General features: G+C 45.3%; 1 protein-coding gene across 4 annotated transcripts in view; it reads right to left on the reverse strand.

Annotated features, from left to right (window-relative positions):
* The window catches only part of lost (methenyltetrahydrofolate synthase domain-containing protein lost), a 361950-nt gene that overhangs the window by 312963 nt on the left and 25788 nt on the right, over positions 1-23199 (reverse strand). For all 4 annotated transcript variants that reach the window (XM_067124203.1, XM_067124204.1, XM_067124201.1 and 1 more), the window contains exon 2: positions 1454-1525. In XM_067124203.1, the coding sequence (XP_066980304.1) occupies positions 1454-1493 (40 nt within the window). In that variant the 5' untranslated portion in view covers positions 1494-1525. The remainder of the gene's footprint in view (positions 1-1453; positions 1526-23199) is intronic.

A 23199-nucleotide genomic window follows, 5' to 3' on the forward strand; every position in this document is an offset into this window, starting at 1 on the left:
AAGCGTATGCCTATCCACAAAGCCAAAGTCAAAAACCAAAAGACAATCAGAATACTCAGTGGAAAAGTTTACGAAATCCAACTAGCGGAGGTATTGACAACAGGTGTTGACAATACCGGCGACAGAGAAAATCTGAATAGAAAATGGGAATGGTTCCTGATACCCGCCTCCCAGCGGCGGGAATGGGTACTAACCACCTGGCCCATCTCTGCGTGTGCCGTAAGTTTTGAATTTCTGTCAGTCCCTTTCGGAGAATACAGCTATATATATATCTGTCAGGTAAGTGTCATGAACAAAATGTATTGCTTTTTTACAGATGTTTCAATTAGTGATAATTTTAGAGATATGTTCCATAGAAAAATCAAGTTGGTGAAAGTTCCCCATAAAATTGAAAGATATGTTCCAAAAAATCTGCAATAAAGTGGGGTCCACTGCTTTTCTTGAACTGCAAGGTGAGCAGAAATTGAGCTAAAGAGGAAGTCTCAATACAAGCCTCTAAGTACTAGCTAAAGCATTAGCAGAAGAAAGAGCCATAGACTGAGTAAGGAAAACTACAGACGAAGGATCTGGACAAGGGGGAGGTTTACCACCTGACCTAATTATTTGCTTTTGTAATCTATCTACTTCCTTTCTCTTTCTATATCTAACGAACTGAAGTCCTTTCAAAATCTCTACATTCCACAAACCTATGCTCAAGCTAACACAATACAGTATGTCTATCTACCTCAGAAATCAACGTCCTGCTAACTCAGTAATCATTCCTACGTAACCTGATATTCTTAGCCTTGATTTCAGTGTAAGGCATCCTAGGAAAATAAATGTACAGTACAGTACAGGCAGTCCCCAGTCATCGGCGATCTGGTTTTACGGCGCTTGTCTAGCTACTATAACTGGATTTTTGGTGCCAATATGTGCCGATCTCCAGTTATCGGCGCCGACCCCCACTTAACGGCAGCACTGATCCCCGGTTATTGGCACCAATAACTGGATATCAGTGCCAATAACCAGGGATCGGCCCTGCTAACTCCGATTTTTGGTTATTGTCATGCTGTCAGGAACAGAACCCCTGCCAATAACCGGGGACTGCCTGTACCTTGAAAGCAGCAAAAAGACAAACCTATGTAATGGTAGCAAGGAAAATTCTGTCAAGAGCTGAGACACTCAAAACACACCTGGTAGAGAACAGGTGTGTACTGGACAGCCATCTAGGTTAGCCTCTGGAGCTTCTTCTTTTGTATCAATGCTGACTCGCCTATCCAAGCACAGATATAAGCTATCTTTAGCAGTGGGTAAGACTCATCCCAAATAAGCTTTTTTATACCCTGAAGATACATTTACATTGAATACTACTCTTCAAATAAAAATGAAGCTCAATCACAAGTTAAAAAGCTTTACAATACAGTAAAATTATGTGCATTTCGCAAATCACATCAATGTAACCAACAAAACTTACTTGTTGTGTCAGCCACCTCAATGCCCGCTTTGGACAACATGATTAGCTGCAAGATCCTCTCTGCAACTCACTCTGAGGAAAAGATAAAGATCCTTTACTTAAGATTTATAAAACAGATTTGATATATTCTTGTAACAATTCATTCTTTTACAAAGTCCAATGCACTCTAACCATTAGTAAGAATCATGCCACTGTTGAGGAGTCTCATCACCTTAGCTGTTCTGTAATATCAAGGTGCTTTAGTTAGGAATGAATTCTGGAATTAATGAAAGGTATGATGATTTCAATATTTTGATGTATGTATATACTGTACAGTATACTGTATAGCTTACTATGAAATAATAACATATAAATATGACATTTTCATAATAAAATAAAGTTTTAAGTATACTTATCCAGTAGTTACATTGCTATTGTTTCGAACCGAACGGCAGCTAGAATTCAAATTTTGCGCCAGCAAAACAAAAAACAATATGGCGGCTAGGAGATAACCCCTCTGTCCACTGGTGGAGGAGTGAGGAACTACTTTAACACAAAAATTCAGTCGTTTATGCCCTACATTCATGAGGGGGAGGGGGAGGGCTTTGATCATGTAACTACTGTTTAAGTACTTAAAACTTTATTTTATTATGAAAATGTCATTTTTATATATGTAACTTACCCAGTAGTTACATTGATGATTCCCACACTAAAGGAGGTGGGACCATGAATAGATAGAACTATATTTAATTTGTGTTAGTCTTCTTTTATTGGGTAAAAGAAGTGTTGTAAGTTCCTTACCTGTTAAGTGAGCAATCCATACCGATTCTGCCTCTTTTAAATATGGAGCTCTTCTTAACTGCTAGACGTGGCGAGGGAGCCATGGGACGTCTATAGCAAGTAAATTATCCTTGTGACCTAGAGGGGTTTGTAGGACATGAAGGATGACCAAACAAATGCCCCTGCTCAGGGCACAGTACCAACCAAAAAATATAAAACTAGTCGATGGGTATCACCACTAGCCTACACCAAAATTAAAACCCTTAAAATGACTGAAAAGTACTCCTAAGCGCACAGCACCATGTACCCCCAGACTCTCCAGCAAACTTGAAAACCTGCTTCAAGGAGAAGGGGACACTAAGAAAGGATGCACTTCCTTATCACCTTCACCCAATACCGTGCCAGCCGCAACAAAAGGGCCTAGGGTACTGCAATTATCAGATGTGGTCTCCATATCTCTTAGATAATGTGAGGCAAAAACTGACCTCCTCCTCCAAAAGGTCACTTGTATAATAGAAGAAGAGAAACAAATTGCGTCTGAAGGCCAGGGAGGTCGCAACCGCTTGTACTTCATGCGTTTTAACTTTCAAAAACACTGTACTCTGCCTCATCAAATTGTCATGAGCCTCCACTATTACACTCCAAATAAAGAATGCCAATGCCTGTTTTTGAGAGAATATCAAGGATTCTTAACAGAGCAAGGTCAAGTTATCTCTAATAGGCTTGGTCAAACTTGAGATATAAAACTTGAGAGCTCTAATGAGGCATAAGTCTCTCCTCTTCTCCATCAACTAGATCTGGATTCAAGATTACGAATCTGAGCGACCGTTGCCAAGGCCTGGATGGGGTTTCATTCTTGGCCATAAAAACCATATTAAAGGAGGAAATCATGTTAACCTTTGCAAAACCTACTTTTTTATTTAAGGCATGCAATTCACTTACCCTCTTCACTGTGGCTAAAGCTACTAGAAATAGCATCTTTCTTGTCACCTCCCTTAGAGGCACTGTACTGAGAGGTTCGAATCTATCACTCCTAAGCCACTTGAGAACCACGTCCAACCTCCAGCCTATTTATCTTGGTCCTTCCGTCCTCTCCTTATCGAAAGACTTAATCAAATCTGACAAATCTAGACCACGGTGTCGAATCACTGAGTCCAACATAGCCCTGTACGCCTTAATGGTAGAGGTAGATAAAAGTTTAGTCTTCTTCAAATATAAGAAGAAATCGGCCACTTGTCCTAAAGATGTCTTAGAAGAAGAGACTCCCTCTCTCCTGCACCAGTCTCTAAAGACATTCCACTTGGCCTGGTATCTCGAAGAAGATTTCCTTCTGCATTCTGCGATAGCTTCTGAAGCTTGTTGAAAAAAACCCTTATCTCTGAGAGACGGTTGATAGTCTGAATGCGGTTAGCGCTAGACCTGATTTTTCGTGGAACTTTCTTATGTGAGGCTGCCTGAAAAGATTCCTCCTTTTGGTAGAAGCCTTGGATAATCTATCAGAAGTTCCAGCAGATCGGGAACCATTCCCTTGATGGCCAAAATGGGGATCAGAGTCATTCTGACGTTCTTGTAAGTCCTGAGTTTGTTCAATACTGCCCTGACTATCTTGAATGGCAGGAAGGCGTACACATACAGATTCTCCCAATTCTGAACCATGGCATCCATAACCCAAGCCTGATGGTCTGGAGTTGGAGAGCAATAAACTGGAAGTCTGCTGTTCTTGGCTGTAGCAAATAGGTCTACCAGCAGTCCCCCAACACTTTCATATTTGTCGACATACCGTGGGGTGCAAAGTCCATTCTGTCGAGATCACTTGCTTCTTGCGACTGAGCAAGTCTGCCCTTATGTTTAGTTTCCCTTGAACAAACCTTGTTAATACTTGTGTCTGATTTTGCTTCAGCCACAATAGCAGAATCCTTGTCGCCTCGTAAAGGGAGAACGAGTGAGTGCCTCCTTGTTTCTGAATATATGACAGAGCTGTTACATTGTCTGAATGGACTACAACCACCTTCCCACCGATCTGTTCTGCAAGTTTTGTCAACCCTAGATGGACAGCTACCAATTCTTTCATGATGATATGCCACTTCCATTGGCTTTTGCTCCAAACTCCCAATGTCTCCAAGTCCCCTAGAACCGCACCCCATCCCTGGTCGGATGCGTCTGAAAGAATGTTAGGTCGGGGTTCAGCGGAGCTAGAGACTTTCCTTCCGTCAATCTTTCTCTTGACAGCCACCAAAGCAGATCCTTCTTGATTTCTTCGGAAATCTCGAAAACAAAAGTGTCTTGGAATTCCTTCCTCCGCCACTTTGCTTTCAGATAAAATTGTAAAGGACTATGTAGAGGCGACCCAGATCCACAAACATCTCTATGGACGATAACACCCCCAAAAGGCTCATCCATTTGTTCGCAGAGCAAGTTCTGAGAGTAAGAAATTTTAAAACTTTTTGAAGGCAAGAATCGACTCTTTGAGTCGACAGAGAAGCCCGAAAACTCACTGCATCTATCTGAATTCCCAAATATACTGTTTTCTGAGAAGGGGTCAGACACGACTTCTGATGGTTGATTAGAAGACCCAACTCCTCTGTCAATCTTAAAGTTACTTGAAGATCCTCTGTGCACTTTGCTCGAGTTCCCGACCGCAGAAGCCAGTCGTCGAGATAAAGAGATATCCTGATCCCCTGCTGATGAAGCCATTTCGAGAATGGGGTTAGAATCCTGGTAAAAACTTGAGGAGCTGTCGAAAGGCCAAAACAGACAGCCCGAAACTGGAAAACTTGGTTCCCGAATAGCCTACAAAACGTAGGTAGCCTACTTCCGAGACTCTTGGTGGATCGGGACATGGAAATATGCGTCCTGCATATCCACCGTTACCATCCAATCTCCCTGTCTGATGGATGATAGACCCATGTTGCTGGTCTCCACGCAGAATTTTGTCCGTTTTACGAACTTGTTTAAAGCGCTGACATCCAACACGGGTCTCCAACCCCCCGAAGCTTTTGGAACTAAAAATAGGTGATTGTAGAAGCCTGGACAGCTCTGATCTTCCACTGCTTCTACCACTCTCTTGTCTAACAGGGTCGACACCTCCTCAGAAAGCGCCATGTATTTCTTTGAATCGCCTAAGTAAGCCGTCAAAACTATCGGTACTCTTGAAAGGAAAACGGTAGCCCCTTCTCAGAGTCTCCACAACCCAGCTCTCTGCTCCTATCTCTTCCCAACACCTCCAAAACTGTAGAAGTCTTGCTCCCACCGGTGCACAGAGGATGTTTCTCACTTCTTGTTGTCAGACTGGGGAACTTTCTTAATTGATCTAAGAGAGACCCTTGTTCTTCTTCTTGAGTTTGCCAGTCCTCTATAACCTCCTCTACCTCAGAAAGGGCATTCCAGAGGTGAAGGTGAAGACGAGAAGAAGACGAAGTTCAGGCATACAACTGGCTGAAGCAACAGTAGCCTCTCTTGTTCTTTTGGAGGACTGAGCCAGTAAATCCTTTGTAGATTTCTTCTGAAGAGCTGCAGAAATCTCCACTAACAGCTCCTCTGAAACAAGTTCTTCTTATTAAGAGGTGCAAACAACAATAGGCTGACCTCTGAATTCTTGACACTCCGTTTGTAAGGAAAGAACACCATAATTCTCTCTTTTAAGAACGAGCCTAAAGGAAACAGCAGTCAGTCCCTAAGCAAAAATCGATAACTCCTTGATCTAACACATTAAGGACTCCTGATAAATCCAGTAAATGTCTCCTCATCCCAAGAAGAACATGTCAAGAAATCTTCCAGCCTAATGCTCCAATGGACCAGTCAAAAAACTGACCACTTCAAAAATAACAAAGATGTGCTTCAACAGGTGATCTAGTTCAGCGTAGAAAAGAATAACCTTCTGGCGAATTAAAAACTGAACATCTCAAAGCGTCGATAAGGATGAGTCTTCCCTGGGGATACAGAAACTCCCAAAGAGAAGGCTTCCCCGGTCTGTTTGCAATCGTCTCCAAGACGTCAATCTGGAAGGAGGAAAACAGAAGATAGTCTTTCCCTGCTCCCTTCTTCTCAATCAAGCATCTTTAGTGCTGACAAAAATGTTAAAATGATATTTTTATGATAAAATAAAGTTTTGTACATACTTACCCGGCAGATATATACTTAGCTATAGTCTCCGGCGTTCCCGACAGAAATTCAAATTTCGCGCACACGCGACAGGTAGGTCAGGTGATCAACCATACCCGCCGCTGGGTGGCGGGAATAGGAACCATTCCCGTTTTCTAATCAGATTTTCTCTTCCACCTGTCTCCTGAGGGGAGGCTGGGAGGGCCATCAATCGTATATATCTGCCGGGTAAGTATGTACAAAACTTTATTTTATCATAAAAATATCATTTTTGTACATGCAACTTACCCGTCAGATATATACTTAGCTGATTGGCACCCTGGAGGAGGGCAAGAGACAGCTAATAACTAAAAACGGGAAACAACATATGTTGTAGGATAAACAAAAACCATGGTTCTTACCTGATTGGGCAGAAGACTTCATGGATACTGTCTATGAGTCTGCTTGCCTCAAGAGCTTCAGCGAGGATGTGACCTATGACTGACAGCCCTTCTGGATCATATCAATGGGGATGACCCACTAACATGACAGAGCCTGTTATGGATCGTGTCAATGGGGGCTGACCCACTTACATGACAGAGCCTACACCTGAATCATATCAATGGGGCTATCCTCTTACATGACAGAGCTAGGTGTAATAAAATTACAAGGAACATAACAACCAAACCCGACCACCTGACCAAGCCTAACCTTGTTAGTGATAAGAATTGAAAAAGAAGATAACCTCCAACACCCTCTTTCAACCAACCATAAAAACACACACCACCAAGCATTAAAAAAACAACTAAATTAACTAAACTAAAAAGGATTAGATTCAGCTCCCTGTCCCAGCACCGAATCCATGGATACGTAAGCTCCTAGAGAGAAGCACTTATCATATGTTACTCTAACATCTCTCAAATAATGAGAAGCAAACGTTGAATTACATCTCCAGTAGGTTGAGTCCACAATAGACTGGAGAGACAAGACTTGTGAAAAGCCAGAGAAGTAGCAATGGCTCTCACCTCATGAGCATTCACTCTAAGGAGCTTAAAGTGCTCATCCTCACATGAAAGATGAGCTTCCTTGATAACATCCTTAATGAAAAAGACAGCGCATTCTTTGAGATTGCTCTTGAAGGATCCTGACAGAGCACCAAAGACTTTCAAGTGTTCCTCCCAGCTGTTTCTTTCTTTCCAGATAGAATTTAAGGCTTCTTACTGGACAGAGAGTGTCTCAACTCATGTCCCTGACAGATCGGAAAGACCTTTTAATTCAAAGGTTCTTGGCCAAGGTTTTGAAGGATTCTCATTCTTTGCTAAGAAAGAATGGTTTAAAGGAGCATATAGCAGAGTCCTTCCTTAAAACCAACAGAACCTTCCAAAGCTTGTATTTCACTTATTCTCTTAGCTGAGGCAAGGGCAAAGAGGAAAAGTGATTTCCTGGTCAGATCCCTGAAGGAAGCTTGATGAGGAGGTTCAAATTTTTTAGACATTAAGAATTTCAAAACTATGTCCAAATTCCAACTGGGAGGTCTAGGGTCTTGTTTTTGACGTTTCAAAAGACCTTATAAGGTCATGAAGGTCTTTGTTTTCCGAGATATTCAGATCTCTGTGTCTAAAAACTGAAGATAGCATACTCCTGTATCCCTTTAATTGTGGAAACAGCGAGGTTGCACTGTTCCCTCAGGAAGATAAGGAAATCAGCAATGTTTGTCACAGAGGTACTGGAAGAGGATATCTTTTGGTCCTGCACCATCTTCTAAAGACTTCCCACTTCGACTGGTAGAGGCGCAAGGTTGAAGATCTTCTGGCTCTTGCAATAGCCCGCAGCTTTGTGCGAAAAACCCTTCGCTCTGACCAGTCCTTCGACGACAGTCTGAAGGCAGTTAGGTTGAGAGCGGGAGATTCTTGTGGAATCTGTTGAAGTGGGGTTGTTTGAGAAGATCGTTCCTGAGAGGGAAGCGATCTGGGAAAATCTATCATCCATTCCAGTACCTCTGTGAACCAGTCTTGAGATGGCCAAAAGGGAGCGATCAGGGTCAGTCTTGGTGCCTTCCGATGATGCAAACTTTCTTACCACTTCCCTAGGATCTTGAATGGGGAAAAGCATACCCGTCTAACCTGTCCCAATCTAGGAGAAGACTGTCTATTGCAACTGCTCTGGGGTCCGAGATCGGAGAGCAGTAGTTTTCAGCCTTCTTGTTCCAATGGGTTGCAAAGAGGTCGATATTCGGTCTCCCCACAGGTTCCACAGTCTTTCGCAAACCTCTGAATGGAGAGTCCACTCTGTGGGAAGGACCTGATCCTTCCTGCTGAGAAGGTCGGCCCTCACATTCCTTTCTCCCTGTACAAATCTGGTGAGGAGTCTGATGTTTCTCTCCTGAGCCCATAACAGCAACGTTCCTTGCTGTTTCGTAAAGGGAGAAGGAGTGTGTTCCTCCCTGTTTTCCTGATATAAGCCAGGGCTGTGGTGTTGTCTGAGTTCACTTGGACTACTTGACCCCCTGACAAGGAACTCGAACTTGATGAGAGCCAAATGAATGCTGATAGCTCTTTCTTGTTGATGTGCCAGTTCACCTGGTCTCCCTCCCAGGTGCCTGACACTTCTTCTCGACCCTAGTGTTGCTCCCCATCCCGACTCCGAGGCGTCTGAGAACAACACTAGGGTAGGGCTCGATAACTGAAGAGACAGTCCTTGGACCCAATTTTCTGGGGTCTAACCACCAGTTGAGATCCTCCTTTATCTTGTCCGAAATTTGGAACAAAGTTGTTAACAAGTCCTGAGACTTCTGGTCCCAACTCTCCTTTCAGGAAGAACTGAAGAGGTCTCAGGTGAAGTTTTCCCAAGAGAAACGAACTGTTCCAGCGAGGAAATGGTCCCCAGCAGACTCATCCACTCCCTCGCTGGAACAATGTCTTTCTCCTTAGAAAAACTGTCACCTTTTCTAGGCAGCGATCTATTCTTTCTTGGGATGGAAAGGCTAGAAAACCCCGAGAATCCATCAGAATCCCCAGGTAAACAATGCTCTGCTGAGGAATCAATCTGGGATTTCTGAGGTTTACTAAGAAGTCCTAGGGACTGGTCATATTTAGGGTGATGACAAGTCCTCCAGACAACTGTCCTTTGATTGAGCTCGAATCAGCCAATCGTCGAGATACATTGATATCCTCACCCCTCTAAGTGAAGCCAGTGAGCCACATTCCTTAAGATGCCCGTGAACACTTGTGGGGCTGTGTCGAAAGACCGAAGCACAGAGCCCTGAACTGAAAGGTTTTTCCCGAACCATGAACCTCAGGAACTTTCTGGAGGAGGGATGAATGGGAATGTGGAAGTAAGCATCCTGAAGGTCCAGGGAGACCATCCAATCCCCTGACGAAGAGCTGCACAGAACTGAAGAGGTAGTCTCCATTTTGAATTTCTTCTTGATTATGAAGAAATTCAGGAGCTCACATCCAGAACCGGTCTCCAACCCCCGAGGATTTTGGAACCAGAAAAAGACGGTTGTAAAACCCGGGAATGGAGATCTTGAACCGGTTCTATGGCTTCCTTTTCTAACATTTGTTCCACTGCTAGAAAAAGAGCCTGGTTCTTGATGGGATCCCTGTAGCTGGCGGATAACTCCCTGGGAGTTGATGTTCAAAGGAGGTTTTCCCTGAAGGGGATGAGGTAGCCTCTTCTCAAAATGGAGAGGGACCAGTCGTCCGCCCCTCTCTGTGCCCAGACCTCGGCGAAGTTCAGCAGTCTGGCACCCACTGTCGTCTGGAGGACTTGTTCTTCATTTGGACTTCTGAAGGGAGTCCTGAGAGGAAGACCTTCCTCTTCTCTCTGGTCTTTTGCTCCTGAAGGAGGATCTGGACCTGGACCACCTCGAAAGGGCTCCTGAAAGGGAGCCTTCTCCTTCTTAGCAAAAGGGGACGGCAGGTCTCATCCTCTTCGAAGACTGGGCCAAAAGATCCTGTGTCGCCTTTTCAGATAAAGACAGAGAAATCTCCTTCACCAAGTCTTTTGGGAAAAGATGGGAGAAAAAGGAGCAAACAGAAGAGAGGATCTCTGAAGAGGAGAAACAGATTTAGTGAGGAAAGAGCTGAATACTGACCTCTTCTTCAGAATAGCCAGCTCCGAATAAGGCAGCGATCTCCATAGAACCGTCCCTCACTGCTTTGTCCAAGCAAGACAAAACACTGCTGAGGTCATCCATACACTGAAGTCGGGATCCAAGTCCTCTTGGCCAAAGCCCCAAGAGACCAATCCATAAAGTTGAAGACTTCCACAACTCTAAAAAGACCCTTGAGGAAATGGTCCATTTCACTCATTCCCCAAGAAGCCTTGGCTGAATTGAAAGAGAAGTCTTCTGGAAGAGTCAACCAAGATTAGAGAAGTCTCGTCCAGCAGATGAGGGGAGCCCCAACCCCATAGGCTCCTTGGTCTCATACCACATTCCTGATTTTCCCAGAAAGTTCAAAGGAGGCAAAGAGAAAACAGTCTTGCCTTGCATCCTTCTTAGATTGCATCCACTCCCCGAACTCCTTTAAAGGCCTTTCTTCATGGAAATCGTAGGGGCGCATCTTGACAAAGAAGAGGGTCTAGTTGACTTGGTGCTGTCCCAGCAAAGATCCAGGAGAAGGAGGGGCAGCATGACAAAGAGAATCTCCAAACTCCTGAATCAAAACCTGCCAACCTCTTGTAATCAGAAACTCCAGACATCCTTAGGAGAATTCTCCTCTGAAACTTCCTCCAGGCCAGCAGGAGGAGAGGAAGGCTTAAGAGAAGAAGAAGGGCACTTATCAGGAGAAGAGCGCCTGGAAGGAGAGGAGCCTCTGTCCACTGAAGAGCGCCTACCAGGAGAATGGCGCCTGCCAGGAGACTGGCGCCTGACAGGAGAAAGAGCTCGAACGGAAGAGGAGCCCTGTCTGGGGAGAGGGGTCCTGTCCAGGGAGGCTGAGAGCCTTCCAGGAAGAGGGCCTAAAGCGCTTGACTGTGGGAGGCTTTCGACTTGAAGGAAGCGCGCTGCCTGGAGGAGGAGCTTGGAAGACGCGAGAGAGAGCGCCTGCCCAAAGGAGAGTACAGTGGAGCGAAGAGCGCCTGGAAGGAGGCGCTCTCTCCGATGAGGAGCGCCTGGAAGAAGTGCGCCTGCTGGGAGACTGGCGCTAACCAGGAGAGAGCGCCTGGAAGGAGAGAAGGCCTGCTGCTGGAGAAAGTTAACAGGAGCTTGGCAGGAGAAGAGCGGCTTGCTGGGAGAAGAGAGCTTCTTGGAGGACTTGACAGGAAGAAGAGTCATCCTTCCTACGAGAAGAGGAGTCTTTGATCAAAGAGCCAGCAAGAGCAGATAACTGAGCCTGGAGGCCGACCAAAATCTTCTTGGTGGATCCTTCACCCTGATGGAGAGGAGGGGATCTCTGAGCTCTCTTCTGACAATAGGAGAATCCTCAGGGAAGCGCTCAGGGGCTGAGAGTCCAAAGCGTCTCCTCTAGGAGCCTTCCAAGATCTCTTCAAAGGGCGCGACTCCTCAGCCGAACTCCAACCACGTCTGGGAGAAGAAGCAGAAGACGAGAAACACTTTTTCAGGATCCCTTTTCTATGGCGATCCAAGGCAGCCTGGGACGCAACAACAGGATCTGCCGAAGGACGCCTGACCGTTGGGGATGCTCTTCATCCCCCTTGCGGCTTTCGACATTCCTCCTCCACTGGTCCTGGGAGTTTGGAAGAGGTCTAGGCCTAGGAGCAATGCGGAGCCGGTCAGACGCCCCCTCCACTACACTGGGGACACTACACAAATCACTGTCACTCTTACCTTCCTTCTCCAAAGCACGCATCTGCGATTGCATCTTGGTGGAAAGTTCCGCTTTCATGGCAGCCATTTCAGAGGACGAATCCACAGGTTCGATGAAGGGAGAAGGGGCTGAAACCAAAGGATTGACAGGAGAATCTGGAAGGTGTTAATTTCTAAATCATGCTCAGCAGAAAGAGACCTACTAGAGCTTCTGGAAGAAGCCTTCCTAACTCTATCCTTCTCCAAGCTTCTTCAGATAAGTTCAAAACCTTCCATTCTTGATCAGACAATTCTCACATTCCACACCTATTGTCAAAAGAACAATCATTCCCCTACACCTCATACATACAGTGTGAGGGTCTACCGAAGCTTTCGGCAACCTCACCTTACAATCTTGCCTAACACACACACGAAACACAGGTGCAACATTCTGATCAGACATCTTAAAGAAAATCCAAAAGCAAAATCAAAAACAGTCCACAAAAGCGTATGCCAAGCCAAAGATCCAATACGTCACCAAAGGTCAGTCCAAAATAATCCTCAGCAAGCGAAAAATGAAAATCAAAGCAGGAGGAACCAACAACAGATGTTGCCGGAACCAGCGACAGAGAGAATCTGATTAGAAAACGGGAATGGTTCCTATTCCCGCCACCCAGCGGCGGGTATGGTTGATCACCTGACCTACCTGTCGCGTGTGCCGCGAAATTTGAATTTCTGTCGGGGGAACGCCGGAGACTATAGCTAAGTATATATCTGACGGGTAAGTTGCATGTACAAAAAAAGACAAAACAATCTTACAATTAAGTCAGCAAACTCTTCTTCAATCCCTCGAAAGAAGTCTGCACTTCAAAGGTTACTTTGGAAATCAGGAATCTGGAAAACTCTCAAAAAGAATTTCAGTTTCTTCAAAATGACTCTCCTGTTCTATTCCTCATCATCCTTCAGCATTCTCTTTCCTCCTCCATATGTGTAGGCAAAACAATACAAGAGAATGAGTCATCAAGTCAGTTTCCAAACCATAAAAATCTTATCAACTTTGGCCTGAATGGCATTCAGTGGAAAGGTCCTCAATTTCCTGCTGTGAAATCCAGTTATAATGTGTTGGAGAAATCAACACAAATTGAGTGGTGAGTTTGCCAATGAACAAGTGAATTTGCGGAGAACAAGAGTGCCTTCTGATAGAAGCGCTCAGGCGTTATTCCATCATTCACAAAACTTGAAACTCTTGCTCCTCCACATCAAGTGAAATCCTCTTACTCTTCTTATCAGAGGATAATCGGCACCTGAAAAAGCAAGTGCCTGTGCTCTCTCAATGTCTCGGGAAGGCAAATCAACAACCTCAATAGCCTCCAGAACAGCTACAACAACCAAGAAGTAGACTATTTAAATAAGTGCTAACTTATTAGGGTACAAAATCTTCAGGTGAGAAATCATGAGACCTCTTCTTGCGGGCAAGACTTGTCGAAGACCATTAATTTCTGGCGAAGATTCTCCCGAACTCGATAGGTTCTGCAAACTCTTCTCTGGAGATGACTTTCCAATGGCGCTCCTAGTGGTCTGAGAGTCGACATCAGATCCGCCTGAGGGATCTAAAAGGGAGCAGCAAACCGCCGCCTCCCTTGGGCCTCAGTATGCTTCCTCCTGTGGGATGGGAGTCTAGCAGGGACCTTTGCCTAGAGAGCTTCATGAACTGAGTAGCCACCTCCTCCACTTCACAAACACTAACACAGACTTTATCCTCCGAAAATTTTATAAAAAGCTTTATCTCAACGGCTTGGAGCATTAAATTTCAATGAAACTCACGTTCATATGGGCTTCGAGGCTGGTCACGGCATTATTTTTGGGTGAAAATGAATCGGGTGAAGGAACCGGTTGATTAACAGGAGGGTGTTAATGGGAGACATGGAAAGTTCATGATCCTGATTACCTTTTCCTTAGGGGAAAGCCTAACTGCAGCTTTCCGCTTCCTATCAGAATCTAACTTTTTCATCCTAGTAGAATAAATTTTCCACTTCCCTTCATCCCAATCTCTACATTCATCACATGTTAAATCAGGTTACAGTCCTGACCCCTACAAGTAGTGCAAACGGAATGTGCATCATAAATTTCTTTAGTTAACCTACTTTTGCAACCCTTTGCTGCAAACTCTCCAAATTGCCCTGTTCTTACCTGAACTTCGAGTCTGACATACTGCAAAGAAAAAAGGGTGCTAAAATAACACAAGCTGGAAAGGATGTAACTGCTTGTCCTAACTAATTCCTTAAGACAAAACACTAAGTAAATCACCAAATTCCAGTAAACAGAATAATCCTGAATTCTAGCAGCTGCTGCAAACAAGTGTGAATACCATAAGCTGGCAGAAATGACTGAATTTTTGTGTTAAAGTAGTTCCTCACTCCTCCACCAGTGGACAGAGGGGGTATCTCCTAATCGCCATATTGTTTTTGTTTTGCTGGGCAAATTTTGAATTCTAGCTCATTTGAGGTTTTGAAACAATAGCCATGTAACTACTGGGTAAGTTACATACTTAAAAACTTTAGTATTTAATTTTGAAAAACTTAAAACTCTCCATTACAGTGTACGTACAGTATAGCTTTTACTTCCGCACCGGCAGGAATTCGACAGAGTGCAAAAGAAAAGGAGGAACACTCAGTTTTCAATGAATATCCGTTTTTCTATGCATTTGTTTCCCCCTCCCCCCACCAGGGAATTGATACTGTACATACAAACACTTGTAGCCAGTCAGTCTATTTCTGCTGACTCTGAATGTGGGGATGTAGGAGAACAAATTATATAATGGAGAGGTAAGTACAGGTATTTAAAAAAATTAAATACTAAATTTGTTTACAGTAAAACCCCCATATTCGCGTTCTCATGATTCACGGACTCACATATTTGCGGATTTCTCTGTGGAACGTATCTACCCATTATTTGCGGAAAATTCGCCCATTCGCGGTATTTTTCACTGAGAAATATTCACTAATTACTGTATTTTCATATTTTCATGATTAAATGCACTTTTTATGATAAAACTATTAAAATACTCAGGTATAAGCATTTTTAGAGGGTTTTTCGTGTGTTTAAAGTACCAAAATAGGCAGTTCTAAGTGTTTTTACAGGGGTTTTAAGTATTCGCGGATTTTAGCTATTCGCTAATATGGGGGGTTTACTGTGCATTCTTGAAATGAATCTTACCTCTCCATCAAATAGCTGATTCCCACATTTGAAAAGGGTGGTGGGCAAAGTGAAAATCAGTTAGCCCTTTAAAGGCTACTTAGTAACAAAATGACATTTTTATAACAAAATAAAGTTTTTTCAAAATGTAATTAATATTTGGCAATTATTTAAATTATAAAAAATGATATTTTAATGATAAAATAAAGTTTGTTCATACTTACCTGGCAGATATATATATAGCTGTATTCTCTGATAGTCCGACAGAATTTCAAAACTTACGACACACGCAGTGGGAGATCAGGTGGTTAGTACCCATTCCCGCCTGGCTGGGAGGCGGGTATCAGGAACCATTCCCATTTTCTATTCAGATTTTCTAGTGCCACTGTCTCCTGAGGGGAGGTGGGCGGGCACTATGAATATATATATCTGCCAGGTAAGTATGAACAAACTTTATTTTATCATTAAAATATCATTTTGTTCATGAGACTTACCTGTCAGATATATATACACTATAGCTGAATACCACCATTGGAGGTGGGTACAGACAGAATAGGATTTAGGAAACACAATACATGTAGGTGAATGATACCTTGGTTCCTTACCTGTTAGCATAGCTGACTTCGTGATTACTGTCACCCAAGTCCGCTTCTGCTTAACTAGAGTCTCCAGCAAGGAAGTGACCTGTATAGCTGGTGAGTTCTAGATGATCTGTCAACGGGGCGTGACCACAATGTGACAAGACCATATTGACCATACAATGAGGGCAAACGAAGTAAAAACAACCACCTGACCAAGCCTAACTAAGTTAGGATAAGCACAACTAAAGCTAACGATTGGGAAGTCCGCCTCTGGCAGTCGACCCAACAACCATAAAAAACACTATCCAACCATTTTCTATAGGATAGGATGAGTGTCATCCCCTGCCCCCAGGAATGTATCTGCAGAAACGTATGGTCCTAGCGAGAAGCAGTTCTCATGTATGTCACATCTCTCTTCACATCTCTCAGGTAGTGTGAAGCAGAAACACAGAGTTGCTTCGCCAAAATGTGGCACCCAGAATGTTACTGAGTGACATATTCTTCTGAAAAGCCACTGAAGTTGCAACCGCCCTCACCTCGTGAGCATTGACTTTCAGAAGTTTAAAATCAGTGTCTTGACAGCATGAATGGGCTTCTTTAATCGTATGTTCCTCAGAAAGAAAGCCAGAGCATTCTTTGACATAGGTAAGTCCGGTCTCTTCACTGAACACCATAAATTATCTGAGGGACCTCGACTTTCCTTCGTCTTGTCTAAGTAGAGACCTTTGAGAGCCCTAACAGGGCAAAGGACTCTCTCTGGCTCTTGACCCAGATCTCACCCTTGATTTGCCATGGTGAGCTGTTGTGACAGTTTCTGCAAGTAATGGCCCCCTGATTCAAGCTCTTGGGCCAAGGGTTAGACGGGTTTCATTTTTGCTAAAAAGGAAGGGCTTAAAGAACAAACTGCATTATGCCCTTTAAAGCCTATATGTCTACTAAAGGCTTGCAGTTCACTAACCCTCTTTGCAGTTGCTAGAGCGGTTAGAAAAATAGTCTTTCTGGTAATGTTCCTCAATGACGCAGAACGAAGAGGTTCAAAGGACTGGACATCAGGAACCGTAACACAACATCCAAATTCCAAGAAGGAGTCCTTTGCTGAGGCACCTTTGAGGTTTCAAAGGATCTAAATAGATCGTGAAGGTCTTTGTTGTTAGTCAGATCCAGGTTTCTATGCCTAAAAACAGATGATAGCATACTCCTATATCCCTTGATAGTCGGGACTGCTAGTTTGACATCACTCCTCAGAAACAAGAGGAAGTCTGCTATCTGACTCACAGAGGTCGTGGTAGAGGAAATGCCCTTCTTTCTACACCATCTCCTAAACACGGTCCACTTCGATTGGTACAAATTACTGGAAGAGAATCTTCTGGCTCTGGCAATAGCTCTCGCCACTGGTCTAGAAAAACCTCTCGCTCTGGCCAGCTTCTCGATAGTCTGAATGCAGTCAGACTCAGAGCGGGGAGGTTTTTGTGGTACCTCTCGAAGTGGGGTTGTCTGAGTAGATCGACTCTCATGGGCAGTGTTCTCGGAAAGTCCACTAGGAAGGACATGACCTCTGTGAACCATTCCCTCGAAGGCCAAAATGGGGCGATCAACGTCATCCTCGCCCCCTTCCGACGACGCAAACTTTCTGATGACTTCTCCGATGATTTTGAGGGGGAAAGGCATACACGTCCATCCCCGACCAATCCCAGAGAAGAGCATCTACTGAGAGAGCTCCTGGGTCGAGAACAGGGGAGCAGTAAAGAGGAAGCCTCTTCGTCTTGGAAGTTGCAAAGAGATCTACCAAGGGACGTCCCCAAAGCCTCCACAGTCCCTGACACACCTCTTGGTGCAGGGTCCATTCGGTCGGTAGCAGTTGTTGTTGCCGACTTAGAAGATCCGCACGGACGTTCTCTCACACCTGCAACAAACCTCGTGAGGATCGTAATATTTCGGGCCTGTGCCCACAGCAGGATGTCCTTTGCTAAGGCGAACAGGGACCGAGAGTGAGTTCCTCCCTGTTTCTTGAGGTATGCCAGGGCCGTGGTGTTGTCCGAGTTGATCTGGACAACTCGGTTTGTGACTCGTCCCCTCGAAGAAAAGAGGGCCAACTGAATCGCCCCCAATTCTTTGAGGTTTATGTGCCAGGACACCTGTTCCCCTCTCCAGGTGCCCGACACTTCTTCCCCCCCAGTGTTGCTCCCCATCCCGAAATGGACGCGTCGGAAAACAACACTAGGTCGGGGTTCTGAAGTTTGAGAGAAAAGCCTTCTGCCAACTTTGAAGGATCGAGCCACCACCTTAGGTGATCCTTCACCTTTGGCGAGATCTTCAGAGAAACTTCCAGATCCTCCTTGTCCTGCCAGTTCTCTGCAAGGAAGAATTGAAGCGGTCTGAGATGCAGTCTCCCCAGGGAAACAAACTTCTCCAGTGATGAAATGGTCCCCAGCAGACTCATCCATTCCCTCACCGAGCATGTTTCTTTCCTCAGGAAGGCTGAAACTTTTTCTAAACACTGCTGTTGTCTTTCTTGAGATGGAAAAGCTCGAAAAGCCACTGAATCCATCTGAATCCCCAGATAAACGATGGACTGAGTCGGGTCAGATGGGACTTTTCGAAATTCACCAGAAGTCCCAGGGACTTCGTCAAGTTCAAAGTCGTGTGAAGGTCCTCCAGACACCTTGTCATTGACGAGGCTCGAATGAGCCAATCGTCCAAATAAAGTGAGACTCTTATCCCTGCAAGGTGAAGCCATCTCGCAACATTCCTCATTAAGATCGTGAAGACCATAGGAGCTGTGCTGAGCCCGAAGCAGAGAGCCCTGAACTGGATATACCTGTCCCCGCAGGACAAATCTCAGGTACTTCCTTGATAGAGGATGTATAGGGACGTGAAAATAGGCGTCCTGGAGATCGAGAGAAACCATCCAGTCGCCTGGTCTTAGGGCTCCTATAACTGACTGGGACGTCTCCATTTTGAACTTTTCTTTCAGAACGAAATGGTTCAACCTGCTGACGTCCAGGACTGGTCTCCATCCTCCTGACTGCTTCGGAACCAGGAACAACCTGTTGTAAAAGCCCGGGATTGTAAATCTGAGACTTGTTCCACAGCTCTCTTCTCGAGCATTTGCTCGAGCAGGTGAAAGAGAATCTGCTGCTTCTCCTGCTGATAGGATGGCGACAGATCTTGGGAATCGTGCATCAACGGAGGTAAGACGAGGAATGGGATCTTGTATCCCTTTTCGATGACTTGAGGGACCAGTTGTCCGTCCCTCTCTCTCCAGGCTCTTGCAAAGAAAGAAGCCTGGCTCCAACCGGTGTCTGAAGGTCCACAGAGTCACTTCTTGCCCCTGGGCTTAGAAGGGGCTCTACCTCTGGAGAGACCTCTTCCTCGAAAGGACGATCTTGAAGAAGGCTCCTCCACGAAAGGGGGCTTCTGAATCTTGGAAGCCTGCCCAAGGGAAGAAGTCGATGGGACTGCTGGACGTCTAGAAGACTGGGCCAGGAGGTCCTGAGTAGCCTTCTCTTGCAAAGTGGCGGCAGTATCCTTGACTAAGGACTGGGGAAAAGATGGCTAGACATCGGGGCGAACAGCAACTCTGCCCTCTGAGAAGGAGAGACCGACTTCGCAGTGAAGTTGCAGTAAATGGCTCTCTTCTTTAAAAGCCCCGCACAGAAGTGGGCAGCCAGCTCTTTGAGCCATCCCTAACCGCCTTGTCCATGCAAGATAGGACGCTAAACAAATCTCCCAGACTAATGGAGTCAGGGCTACTGAGCCTGCAAGTCCAGGACTCCCAGGCACCAGTCCATAAAGTTAAAAACTTCCAATGACCTGAAGAGGTCTTTCAGATGGTGATCGGTCTCAGATAACGACCAGGACACCTTCGCTGAAGAAAGGAGAGACCTTCTGGGAGCGTCCACAAGGCTGGCAAAATCCCTTGGGAAGAGGAAGGAACTCTCCAACCAACCTCCTCTCCCATCTCGTACCAAATCCTGCTTTCCCACTCAATCTTGACGGAGGCAGGCGAAAGAAGTCTTGCACTGGGCCTTCCTGGAGTCCATCCACTCCTGAACCTTCTTAAAGACCCTCTTCGTAGAGAGAGACGTGGCCATTTCACAAAACCTGAAGTCTTTTGCGATTTAGACGAGGTTAACTGCGAAGGGGGAGGGCGAGGAGCAGAAGGTTGAAACTTGTCCCCAAACAAGTCCTTCAGCAACCTTGTCAAGACTTGGTAATCGGAAGAAGCTGAAGAAGTCGAGGACTGATCCTCAACTGCAGGTTCCGATGCACTAGACAGCTCTCCTTCTTCAATAGGAGCAACCGAAGAGACTGGAGAAACTCCGGGAGGTCGAAGCCCTTGCAGACCAACACGCAAAAGGGACTTCTGCTTGGAAGAAGTCCGAGAGGGGTCGCGAAAATCTCGGCAAGAAGAGTCTTTGCGAGTCGATCCTGACGAGCGTCCCAATGAGGACGAGCAGCATGGGAGGCGTCTTGCCGAGCAGCATGAGGAACGTCATGCTTAGCAGCATGAGAAGCATCATGGCGAGAAGCAAGTGGAGCGTCAGAAGCGAGGGGGCGTCAAGCCTAGCAGCATGGAGAGCTTCAGAAAGAGGAATCGGGCGATCCTGCTGAGACCAGAAAGCGCTGAGCCAAAGGACTTCTAAAGGGCAAAGCATGAGAAGACGACGAAGCACGCGGAGAAGGAGAAGGGGATGGTTTGGACCTCTTGATCGGCGGCAGCCGGGAATCCTTCCGGCGGCGACACGTATCATCTCCTTCTGGACCATTAACGAAGCCAACTGCCTCTGCATGTCTAGCAGAAGCTTACAGTAGGAGAAGTCTCCTCCTCAGGAGAAGGGCTGATCCTGTGAGAAGACGAGTATTTACCAGGAGACGCCTTCTTCCTTCTCACAGGGGAAGCAACAGCTCTCTTCCTGGAGCGACCGGGCGCTCAAAAGCGTCATCGTCCGATGACGTCCTGGTCCTCTTCTGAGGCGGGATGGCGTCAAAATTCTCCGGAGAAGAGTGAAGAGCGTCACGAGAAAAGGACGTGGCGTCCCCTTCTTTGAAGCTTCTCTTCAAAGGGCGAAGTCCTCCCAAGAGTTCCACCCTGACGCGGGAGGAAGATCGGGGAAGAGAAGCAATCCTTAAGGATTCGTGCGCGAAAGCACGATCCTTGGCAGCCTGGGAAGCGTCAACAGGACCTGCCGAAAGGGACGCCAGATCGGTGGGGGTCCGCGTAACCCTCTTGCAGCTTTCGACTTGCCCACTCCTGAGTCCTGGGAGTCCGGCAGAGGTCTAGGCCTAGAGGCATTTATCGGCTTTGATCTGGCCCCCTCCACAACACTAGGGGACAGACACTATCACTGCACTTCACAGCACTTTGAAGAGCGAGCATTTTAGCTTCCAAAGCACTGAATGGAAGACATAATAACCGACAGGGCATCACCTTCCACAGACAACCTCGGGGCCTGGGGCAACACCACAGGGTTAGGAAAAGCTACATCTACGGGAGGGTTAGCAGGTGAAAAACACTACCCTGACTCCTACGCACTGAAACACTTCTGGAGGAAGACCTCCTGATCCTATCCCGCTCTAACTTTCTCACATAGGAATCATAAGTCCTCCAACTAGCATCAGGCAAAGATTCACACTCCTTGCATCGATCATTCAATAAACAAACATGCCCCCTAAACCTCGAGCATACAGTGTGAGGATCTACCGAAATTTTCGGTAGCCTCACCTTACAGTCTTGCACACAGCAAACTCTATAACTAGAAGAACTAGATTCAGACATCTTAATCCAAGGAAAAAATAAAGCCAAATCCAAAACAGTCCACAATTGCGTATGCCTAGCCACAAGTCCAAGTCAAAAAACCAAAAGTCAAACAAATACTTAAGTGACAACCAAATTTACGAAATCCAAGACGGAGGTACTGAAAACAGGTGTTGACAGTACCGACGACAGAGAAAATCTGAATAGAAAATGGGAATGGTTCCTGATACCCGCCTCCCAGCGGCGGGAATGGGTACTAACCACCTGATCTCCCACTGCGTGTGTCGTAAGTTCTGAAATTCTGTCGGACTATCAGAGAATACAGCTATATATATATCTGACAGGTAAGTCTCATGAACAAAAGACATTTTTATAATGAAATAAAGTTTTATATATACTTACCAAATAATTACATAGCTATAGCTATGTAATTATTTGGTAAGTTACTTATATAAAAATATTATTTACAAATCAACTGTTTGTTTACCAAGTGAATTCAATCCATCGGCTATTACTGCAACCTTGGGAGGATTGTCACTCAGATACGAGATCCTATCATGAATATACTTGAGGTCTCTTTGGAGGATGGCCCCTTCAGCAGAAGAAGGAGTAGGGTTACTGTGCCAAAACCCTGCTGAGCCAATAATGGGAAACTAACAGGTACCTACATACAAGAAGTTACACTTCCTATATTCAACACTGAGTACCTCCAAGCTTCCCAAAAACCAAACCCAGGTTTAAAATGCAGCAGATAGAAAAAGGCTACCAATCAATTCACGACGTAATACAGTAACCTCTACAAAAACCACAAGAATTAAGGCTCTGCATTAATCGTATTGAATCTCCATGTTATGAAGATAAATATTAACAAATACAGAATTACCATGCCACTGAGTGACTTCAGTAACTTATCCAAGGTTAGGTCCTTTCCAAATTTAAAATCTATATCCACTGCTCCCATGTTGTGACTTACCTTCCATTAAGGATACAAATTAGCATAAGTGCTTAACCAAAGACCTAATGAAAAGGATGTTACACTCCTACTCATCGGAAGCTCTAGCCCCCAAACAATATGCTCAGCTCCTTTACATCTGCCTCAATAACTTTAGTGCAATTCAGAATTCTTAAAATCCTTACTGGACTCACAAAGGGGTAAAGTTCCTTAGGCCCTAGTGATTCCCAGCTAGGTAAAGAGGCTTGTTGTAGGTAAGGGCCTAGCACAAGATAAGGCAAAAAGAACAGCCTTGCCTTTAGCAAAGGAAGTCCAAACTTGAAGAGTGACTCTGACCCTAGAAGAAGTTCTGTCGACGACACCAAACAGCGAAGATGGATCCAGTCCCAGGGACAGCATTGCAGAGGACTTCAGGAGATATCCAGCTGTATCTGTTGCCGCTCGGCGAGAAAGCTATGCTTGCAAGGAAAGCTGGAAGGCCTCCCAGTCCTGAACACAAAGAGATGTACTGCCTGAAGAACTGTTTCTTGTGTAGCTGCTACAGGAGGTTGGGTCAAGCAGAACTCTTCTCGATGCCTCAGAAGCAGAGTGAAAGGCAAAGTCTTCCAGCATTTGTCTGTAACTTGGGTGAGCAATGCTTGTGAACCCCTAGCAAAACAGACAAATACA

Source organism: Macrobrachium rosenbergii, chromosome 22 (assembly GCF_040412425.1).
Source record: "Macrobrachium rosenbergii isolate ZJJX-2024 chromosome 22, ASM4041242v1, whole genome shotgun sequence".
Classification (NCBI taxonomy): Eukaryota; Metazoa; Arthropoda; class Malacostraca; order Decapoda; family Palaemonidae; genus Macrobrachium; species Macrobrachium rosenbergii.